This window comes from Salvelinus fontinalis, chromosome 4, assembly GCF_029448725.1.
Source record: "Salvelinus fontinalis isolate EN_2023a chromosome 4, ASM2944872v1, whole genome shotgun sequence".
NCBI classification, from domain to species: Eukaryota; Metazoa; Chordata; class Actinopteri; order Salmoniformes; family Salmonidae; genus Salvelinus; species Salvelinus fontinalis.
In genome coordinates this window covers 4,153,228-4,164,654 of record NC_074668.1, presented here as the reverse complement: position 1 = coordinate 4,164,654, position 11,427 = coordinate 4,153,228, and the positions used below count along the sequence as shown (strand labels likewise).

The 11,427-nt window shown below is 37.2% G+C and overlaps 1 protein-coding gene across 4 annotated transcripts in view; it reads right to left on the bottom strand.

Moving 5' to 3' along the window:
- arid3c (AT rich interactive domain 3C (BRIGHT-like)) overlaps nt 1–11,033 on the bottom strand; it is a 207,266-nt gene extending 196,233 nt beyond the window's left edge. For all 4 annotated transcript variants that reach the window (XM_055918639.1, XM_055918640.1, XM_055918641.1 and 1 more), the window contains exons 1-2: nt 10,515–11,033; nt 9,304–10,005 (exon numbers count right to left, since the gene is read on the bottom strand). In XM_055918639.1, coding sequence (XP_055774614.1) covers nt 9,304–10,005; nt 10,515–10,553 — 741 coding nt within the window. In that variant the 5' untranslated portion in view covers nt 10,554–11,033. The remainder of the gene's footprint in view (nt 1–9,303; nt 10,006–10,514) is intronic.
- Between the last annotated feature and the right edge of the window lie 394 nt (nt 11,034–11,427).

The window sequence follows — 11,427 nt, the reverse complement described above, 5'->3', positions numbered from 1 at the left end:
TACACTAGTGTTACTGATCAATACTATATACACTAGTGTTACTGATGATCAATACTATATACACTAGTGTTACTGATCAATACTATATACACTAGTGTTACTGATGATCAATACTATATACACTAGTGTTACTGATCAATACTATATACACTAGTGTTACTGATGATCAATACTATATACACTAGTGTTACTGATCAATACTAGATAAACTAGCGTTACTGATCAATACTATATACACTAGTGTTACTGATCAATACCACATACACTAGTGTTACTGATCAATACTATATACACTAGTGTTACTGATCAATACTATATACACTAGTGTTACTGATCAATACTATATACACTAGTGTTACTGATCAATACTATATACACTAGTGTTACTGATCAATACTATATACACTAGTGTTACTGATCAATACTATATACACTAGTGTTACTGATCAATACTACATACACTAGTGTTACTGATCAATACTACATACACTAGTGTTACTGATCAATACTACATACACTAGTGTTACTGATCAATACTACATACACTAGTGTTACTGATCAATACAATATACACTAGTGTTACTGATCAATACTATATACACTAGTGTTACTGATCAATACTATATACACTAGTGTTACTGATCAATACTACATACACTAGTGTTACTGATCAATACTACATACACTAGTGTTACTGATCAATACTACATACACTAGTGTTACTGATCAATACAATATACACTAGTGTTACTGATCAATACCACATACACTAGTGTTACTGATGATCAATACTATATACACTAGTGTTACTGATCAATACTATATACACTAGTGTTACTGATCAATACTATATACACTAGTGTTACTGATCAATACTATATACACTAGTGTTACTGATCAATACTATATACACTAGTGTTACTGATCAATACTATATACACTAGTGTTACTGATGATCAATACTATATACACTAGTGTTACTGATCAATACTATATACACTAGTGTTACTGATCAATACCACATACACTAGTGTTACTGATCAATACTATATACACTAGTGTTACTGATCAATACTATATACACTAGTGTTGATGATCAATACTATATACACTAGTGTTACTGATCAATACTATATACACTAGTGTTGATGATCAATAGTATATACACTAGTGTTACTGATCAATACTACATACACTAGTGTTACTGATCAATACTACATACACTAGTGTTACTGATCAATACTACATACACTAGTGTTACTGATCAATACTATATACACTAGTGTTACTGATCAATACTATATACACTAGTGTTACTGATCAATACTACATACACTAGTGTTACTGATCAATACCACATACACTAGTGTTACTGATCAATACTATATACACTAGTGTTACTGATCAATACTATATACACTAGTGTTGATGATCAATACTATATACACTAGTGTTACTGATCAATACTATATACACTAGTGTTGATGATCAATAGTATATACACTAGTGTTACTGATCAATACTACATACACTAGTGTTACTGATCAATACTACATACATTAGTGTTACTGATCAATACTACATACACTAGTGTTACTGATCAATACTATATACACTAGTGTTACTGATCAATACTATATACACTAGTGTTACTGATCAATACTACATACACTAGTGTTACTGATCAATACTACATACACTAGTGTTACTGATCAATACTACATACACTAGTGTTACTGATCAATACTATATACACTAGTGTTACTGATCAATACTACATACACTAGTGTTACTGATCAATACTATATACACTAGTGTTACTGATCAATACTATATACACTAGTGTTGCTGATCAATACTACATACACTAGTGTTACTGATCAATACTATATACACTAGTGTTACTGATCAATACTACATACACTAGTGTTACTGATCAATACTACATACACTAGTGTTACTGATCAATACTATATACACTAGTGTTACTGATCCATACACTAGTGTTACTGATGATCAATACTATATACACTAGTGTTACTGATCAATACTATATACACTAGTGTTACTGATCAATACTATATACACTAGTGTTACTGATCAATACTACATACACTAGTGTTACTGATCAATACTACATACACTAGTGTTACTGATGATCAATACTATATACAGTAGTGTTACTGATCAATACTATATACACTAGTGTTACTGATGATCAATACTATATACACTAGTGTTACTGATCAATACTACATACACTAGTGTTACTGATGATCAATACTATATACACTAGTGTTACTGATCAATACTATATACACTAGTGTTACTGATCAATACTATATACAGTAGTGTTACTGATCAATACTACATACACTAGTGTCACTGATCAATACTATATACAGTAGTGTTACTGATCAATACTATATACACTAGTGTTACTGATCAATACTATATACACTAGTGTTGCTGATCAATACTATATACACTAGTGTTACTGATCAATACTACATACACTAGTGTTACTGATCAATACTACATACAGTAGTGTTACTGATCAATACTATATACACTAGTGTTACTGATCAATACTACATACACTAGTGTTACTGATCAATACTACATACACTAGTGTTACTGATCAATACTACATACACTAGTGTTACTGATCAATACTATATACACTAGTGTTACTGATCAATACTATATACACTAGTGTTACTGATCAATACTACATACACTAGTGTTACTGATCAATACCACATACACTAGTGTTACTGATCAATACTATATACACTAGTGTTGATGATCAATACTATATACACTAGTGTTACTGATCAATACTATATACACTAGTGTTGATGATCAATAGTATATACACTAGTGTTACTGATCAATACTACATACACTAGTGTTACTGATCAATACTACATACACTAGTGTTACTGATCAATACTACATACACTAGTGTTACTGATCAATACTACATACACTAGTGTTACTGATCAATACTATATACACTAGTGTTACTGATCAATACTATATACACTAGTGTTACTGATCAATACTACATACACTAGTGTTACTGATCAATACTACATACACTAGTGTTACTGATCAATACTACATACACTAGTGTTACTGATCAATACTATATACACTAGTGTTACTGATCAATACTACATACACTAGTGTTACTGATCAATACTATATACACTAGTGTTACTGATCAATACTATATACACTAGTGTTGCTGATCAATACTACATACACTAGTGTTACTGATCAATACTATATACACTAGTGTTACTGATCAATACTACATACACTAGTGTTACTGATCAATACTACATACACTAGTGTTACTGATCAATACTATATACACTAGTGTTACTGATCCATACACTAGTGTTACTGATGATCAATACTATATACACTAGTGTTACTGATCAATACTATATACACTAGTGTTACTGATCAATACTATATACACTAGTGTTACTGATCAATACTACATACACTAGTGTTACTGATCAATACTACATACACTAGTGTTACTGATGATCAATACTATATACAGTAGTGTTACTGATCAATACTATATACACTAGTGTTACTGATGATCAATACTATATACACTAGTGTTACTGATCAATACTACATACACTAGTGTTACTGATGATCAATACTATATACACTAGTGTTACTGATCAATACTATATACACTAGTGTTACTGATCAATACTATATACACTAGTGTTACTGATCAATACTACATACACTAGTGTTACTGATCAATACTATATACAGTAGTGTTACTGATCAATACTATATACACTAGTGTTACTGATCAATACTATATACACTAGTGTTGCTGATCAATACTATATACACTAGTGTTACTGATCAATACTACATACAGTAGTGTTACTGATCAATACTATATACACTAGTGTTACTGATCAATACTATATACACTAGTGTTACTGATCAATACTATATACACTAGTGTTACTGATCAATACTATATACACTAGTGTTACTGATCAATACTATATACACTAGTGTTACTGATCAATACTACATACACTAGTGTTACTGATCAATACTACATACACTAGTGTTACTGATCAATACTATATACACTAGTGTTACTGATCAATACTATATACACTAGTGTTACTGATCAATACTATATACACTAGTGTTACTGATCAATACTACATACACTAGTGTTACTGATCAATACTACATACACTAGTGTTACTGATGATCAATACTATATACAGTAGTGTTACTGATCAATACTACATACACTAGTGTTACTGATGATCAATACTATATACACTAGTGTTACTGATCAATACTATATACACTAGTGTTACTGATGATCAATACTATATACACTAGTGTTACTGATCAATACTATATACACTAGTGTTACTGATCAATACTATATACACTAGTGTTACTGATCAATACTATATACACTAGTGTTACTGATGATCAATACTATATACACTAGTGTCACTGATCAATACTATATACACTAGTGTTACTGATCAATACCACATACACTAGTGTTACTGATGATCAATACTATATACACTAGTGTTACTGATCAATACTATATACACTAGTGTTACTGATCAATACTATATACACTAGTGTTACTGATCAATACCATATACACTAGTGTTACTGATCAATACCACATACACTAGTGTTACTGATCAATACTAGATAAACTAGTGTTACTGATCAATACTATATACACTAGTGTTGCTGATCAATACTACATACACTAGTGTTACTGATCAATACTAGATAAACTAGTGTTACTGATCAATACTATATACACTAGTGTTACTGATCAATACTATATACACTAGTGTTACTGATGATCAATACTATATACACTAGTGTTACTGATCAATACTATATACACTAGTGTTACTGATCAATACTATATACACTAGTGTTACTGATCAATACTATATACACTAGTGTTACTGATGATCAATACTATATACACTAGTGTCACTGATCAATACTATATACACTAGTGTTACTGATCAATACCACATACACTAGTGTTACTGATGATCAATACTATATACACTAGTGTTACTGATCAATACTATATACACTAGTGTTACTGATCAATACTATATACACTAGTGTTACTGATCAATACTATATACACTAGTGTTACTGATCAATACCACATACACTAGTGTTACTGATCAATACTAGATAAACTAGTGTTACTGATCAATACTATATACACTAGTGTTGCTGATCAATACTACATACACTAGTGTTACTGATCAATACTAGATAAACTAGTGTTACTGATCAATACTATATACACTAGTGTTACTGATCAATACTATATACACTAGTGTTACTGATCAATACCACATACACTAGTGTTACTGATCAATACAATATACACTAGTGTTACTGATCAATACCACATATACTAGTGTTACTGATCAATACTACATACACTAGTGTTACTGATCAATACTACATACACTAGTGTTACTGATGATCAATACTATATACAGTAGTGTTACTGATCAATACTACATACACTAGTGTTACTGATCAATACTACATACACTAGTGTTGATGATCAATACTATATACACTAGTGTTACTGATCAATACTACATAAACTAGTGTTACTGATCAATACTATATACACTAGTGTTGATGATCAATACTATATACACTAGTGTTGCTGATCAATACTACATACACTAGTGTTACTGATCAATACTACATACACTAGTTGTAAATTGCAATTAAAGTATTTCCAAAAACTCTGATTTTCAGATTTCTATGGTATGATACATAACTCTCCCGTGAACATCATAAGATACAGTACATTAAAAACCCTGAATTGTAGCATGGAGAAAAAATATAGTATGACAAAACATTAAGAACACCTTACAAATATTGAGTGTCATCCCCTTTTCCCCCCTCAGAACAGCCTCAATTCGTCGGGGGGCATGGACTCTACAAGGTCTCTAAAGCGTTCGACAGAGATGCTGGCCCGGGTTGACTCCAATGCTTCCCAAAGTTGCCTGGATGTCCTTTGGGTGGTCGACCATTCTTGATACACACGGGAAACTGTTAAGCGTGAAAAACCCAGCAGCGTTGCAGTTCTTGACTCAAACCGGTGCACCTGGCACCTACTACCATACCCTGTTCTAAGGCACACATACACAATCCATGTCTCAATTGTCTCAACTCTTAAAATTCCTACTTTAATCAATCAATCAATCAAGTTTATTTTATATAGCCCTTCGTACATCAGCTAATATCTCGAAGTGCTGTACAGAGACCCAGCCTAAAACCCCAAACAGCTAGAATGCAGGAGTAGAAGCACGGTGGCTAGGAAAAACTCCCTAGAAAGGCTGTCTCCTCTTCCACAGTCCACATCCACTCATAAAAATAGATCTGTGTTCGTTATTTGGCCTGTCTCTTACATGGATTCTGGCGGATGGATATCACTTATTTTTGAATAGGCTTCAGTATAATGGTAAGACAGTGAGTCATTAGGGTCATTTCAGAAACAACTTATTTCTTATTGTGTCCAAAAAAATAGTGAAATATGCATTGAAATAATATAAAAGATATTCTGTCTCACGGAGGCCTACATCTGGAACCTGCGTGTGAAGTCAAATGGTGTCAGACATACATCACGGGACCACAGCAGGGCGCTACACCGTGTCATTCACACCACAGAGAGTAGAGCAGGGAGCTACACCGTGTCATTCACACCACAGAGAGTAGAGCAGGGAGCTACACCGTGTCATTCACACCACAGAGAGTAGAGCAGGGCGCTACACCGTGTCATTCACACCACAGAGAGTAGAGCAGGGCGCTACACCGTGTCATTCACACCACAGAGAGTAGAGCAGGGAGCTACTCCGTGTCATTCACACCACAGAGAGTAGAGCAGGGAGCTACACCGTGTCATTCACACCACAGAGAGTAGAGCAGGGAGCTACACCGTGTCATTCACACCACCGTGTCATTCACACCACAGAGAGTAGAGCAGGGCGCTACACCGTGTCATTCACACCACAGAGAGTAGAGCAGGGCGCTACACCGTGTCATTCACACCACAGAGAGTAGAGCAGGGAGCTACTCCGTGTCATTCACACCACAGAGAGTAGAGCAGGGCGCTACACCGTGTCATTCACACCACAGAGAGTAGAGCAGGGCGTTACACCGTGTCATTCACACCACCGAGAGTAGAGCAGGGAGCTACACCGTGTCATTCACACCACCGTGTCATTCACACCACAGAGAGTAGAGCAGGGCGTTACACTGTGTCATTCACACCACAGAGAGTAGAGCAGGGGAATATACCGTGTCATTCACACCACAGAGAGTAGAGCAGGGCGCTACACCATGTCATTCACACCACCGTGTCATTCACACCACCGAGAGTAGAGCAGGGAGCTACACCGTGTCATTCACACCACCGTGTCATTCACACCACAGAGAGTAGAGCAGGGAGCTACACCGTGTCATTCACACCACAGAGAGTAGAGCAGGGAGCTACACCGTGTCATTCACACCACAGAGAGTAGAGCAGGGCGCTACACCGTGTCATTCACACCACCGTGTCATTCACACCACCGAGAGTAGAGCAGGGAGCTACACCGTGTCATTCACACCACCGTGTCATTCACACCACAGAGAGTAGAGCAGGGAGCTACACCGTGTCATTCACACCACCGAGAGTAGAGCAGGGAGCTACACCGTGTCATTCACACCACCGTGTCATTCACACCACAGAGAGTAGAGCAGGGCGTTACACTGTGTCATTCACACCACAGAGAGTAGAGCAGGGGAATATACCGTGTCATTCACACCACAGAGAGTAGAGCAGGGCGCTACACCGTGTCATTCACACCACCGTGTCATTCACACCACCGAGAGTAGAGCAGGGAGCTACACCGTGTCATTCACACCACCGTGTCATTCACACCACAGAGAGTAGAGCAGGGAGCTACACCGTGTCATTCACACCACAGAGAGTAGAGCAGGGAGCTACACCGTGTCATTCACACCACAGAGAGTAGAGCAGGGAGCTACACCGTGTCATACAGAGAGGTTTTTTTCATCAGACATGATGGTTTATCAGTACATTCATGAGTGTGTACAATATTACTGTTCTCAGATTATTTTATTGATAGATTTTTGTGTATGAAAATGTTGTGTTTTTTTGCTAAATACTATATATCCATTGTTTAGCTGAAATGGAATGTTTGTATTCTGTAAATTTGACTGTGATACGTGGCTGGGAACACCTAGCTATCTTACATTAATGCACTTACTGTTAATCACTCTTTTTTTACATTTATTTTATCTTTATTTAACTAGGCAAGTCAGTTAAGAAAAAAATCTTATTTTCAATGAGTGGGTTATCTGCCTTGTTCAGGGGCAGAACAACAGATTTTGTACCTTGTCAGCTCGGGGATTCGATCTTGCAACCTTTCGGTTACTAGTCCAACGCTCTAACCACTAGGCTACGCTGCCGCCCAGATTGATAAAACCATCTGCTAAATAACTAAAATGTCAAATGTACATATTTCACATACAGATCTCATATCTAATGAATGATTTGTTATTTATTTATTAAAATGTTTGTAATTTGTTACATTAGACTGTGTAAAACCTAGCAGTACTACTTATTTATCTGAGAGTGAGGAGGATATATATTATTACTGTGTAAAACCTAGCAGTACTACTGATTTATCTGAGAGAGAGGAGGATATATATTATTACTGTGTAAAACCTAGCAGTACTACTTATTTATCTGAGAGGGAGATGGATATATATTATTACTATGTAAAACCTCTAATCCTCTAGAGACTCTACAGATGTAGGATCTTAATTTGAGCCAGTTTGCTACAGAAGGAAAATAATCCTGCAGCAAGAAAAAAAAATGTAATCCCTATGTGGATTATAGCTCATGCACATTTTTGTAAGGGTTGATACATTTTTTCGTTAGGGAAAATCAAGTCTGAAATTTCAAAGTGGAAATTACAAACTTTTGAAGCTTTTCTAAAACTTAAATACGATGTTTGCATTTCCTGTGGAAATTAAGATTTTACATCTGTATAGTCAAACATAAATTTCAATTGTGTTTTGGATTTAGTAAAGGCTTCATTCTAGGCTGATTTAGTAAGGAGGTTGGGTTGTTATCAACAGGGTTAGTACAGTCAGTTGAGTAAAAGTTTCATATCAAAGGTATTACTTATTAGTCAGCTTTACCTGTTTGAATTGCTCGTCGTAAGTCCATTCGTGTTGCTGAGACTGTGGTGCCTTCCCGCCCGGGGTCTTTGACTGCCGGGGCGCAGCGAAAGACGGAGGGCTTCTGGACATGAGATGTACAAGGGTGTCTTTTGGCGAGTCTCCCGCCCCGGAGTGCATGGGGTGGCGGGGCTGGTAGTGGCTTAGAGACCCCTCCATGTCCTCCTCATCGTCCACAATTCCCTCGTTGTCCATGTCATCTCCATCCAGATCCCGGTCGTGATCATCCATACCTCGGTCCATGCCCTCTGGATCATCGTCCATATCGGAGTAGTCGGCTTTGGCCGTGTGCCTGTGAGCGTCAAGACTGTGAGGGAGAGCCAGTTCCCGTTCAGCGGAGCTCGCCAACCCGAGAGAAGAGTTCGCTATTCCCGCAGCGAAAGCGCCCCGGACCGCTGCCTGGTAGTGGCGGAAGGCCAGGGCTTGTTGGTGGATCTGGGACTCGACCATGGAGCGGTCCTTCTCTTTCTCGGCCTGACGGAGCTTCTCTTGTAGCGCAAGGCGGGCAGCCTGCTGTCTTTGGAGGTTTTCCATGACCGCCTCTAGCTTCATGCCTCCGCCGTTGGGCTGGTGGGACTGTGAGTGTGAACCGGGGAAGTGGCTGTGTGTCGAGGCAGAGGAGACGAGCAGGGGGAGGTTGCAGGCCGAGGAGAACGCTGCTTGCTGTGGAGGGCGTAGGAGTAAGAATAACCACTCAAAATGAAAACTATTGTAAGTCATAAACTGTTAAGAAATAACTTTTTAATAAAGTGGAACAACAGCATGGCCATGCGTATTATGCTGATTTGGCCGCTGGAGTCGATATATCCTAAAACGTGGTTTCTAACGTGTTAAAAGTGCCACATAAATATACTACAATGTAAACTACTGTATTTCGTAAATGAACGTGGGTAACAAAGTAACGTGTTGTGCTGTATAATGCTGATGTCGCTATAATAGGCTTGTGTGTACTGTGACAAAATAAACATTTACATTCAACCACTGGTACTATTTCTCTATAACGCATCCGAAACGTTCGTGTCAAATCTATTGAAGATTTTAAAATTAAATGTTGTGTAAAAAAAAAGTTACTTCACTGTAAATGTGATTCAAACATCTACATACTCTATTAACAACAACCAATCAAAAATCATTTAAACGTGGTTAGCGAAGGAACAAAATGTGATGCTTACCAAAGCAGATTTAGTTGCTAAACTGGTGTTATCAACCATGCTTCGCTAGTCAGATCAGACCGAAATATCAAACCGTTCACAAAGTATCTCCTTTCAATGTTAGATGTGGAAGTATTCCTGAATCCTGATTGAACATCGGGATCCGTGTCTCGATTGAAGCAAACAGAATAATGTTTATAAATGTAGTCGCAGTGATCGAGTCTATAAACCCTGAAGTTTTTGGCAAGAAGTGGCAACTGTAATCAGAATGACCTCTTCAGGCACAGGATCAGCCCTGTAGTCAGAATGACCTCTTCAGGCGAAGGATCGGCCCTTCTGCTCCCATTTGCTAACAACACGTCAATACAGTGATATACGGAGGGCGACCTAGGAAATACACTTTAACAACCGCAGAGAACCGACGGATCCCACATCGCCAAGTGTTGGAAACCATCCAAAAGGGGTCTGTTAATAGGTTACACGTTCTGTAATCTATAAATACATGTTGTTATTCATTAGTCTATTTAGCCTGGACCCTGTCCTACATACACTGCCCTAGTCGTTTCACACAACCCCCGGGCCTACTACGTAGGCTACGTATTGTTGTCTTTTTTTTTTCTCGACATAAATACATTTAGGGGTTTTGTTTTTTTGTGCAACGTAAAAGTTTTAATTCCGTAAAAGAACAAGCAAATAGGTCTACGTGCTTACGTCAGAGCGGGGAAACTGTTTCGCGTTCCATTGCAGGTCATGGCTAGAAGGGGTCCAGCTTTTGTCAAAATAACGTCAAAAGTTTTTTTTATTTGAGTTGCATTTTAGTTAACCCTTTTCCTAACCTTAACCTAATTCTCCTAACCTGCTACATTAATTCTCCTAAACTGCCTTGTAAGTTATCCTAACCTGCTATGAAAAGTCAAATCTGACGTTAATTTGA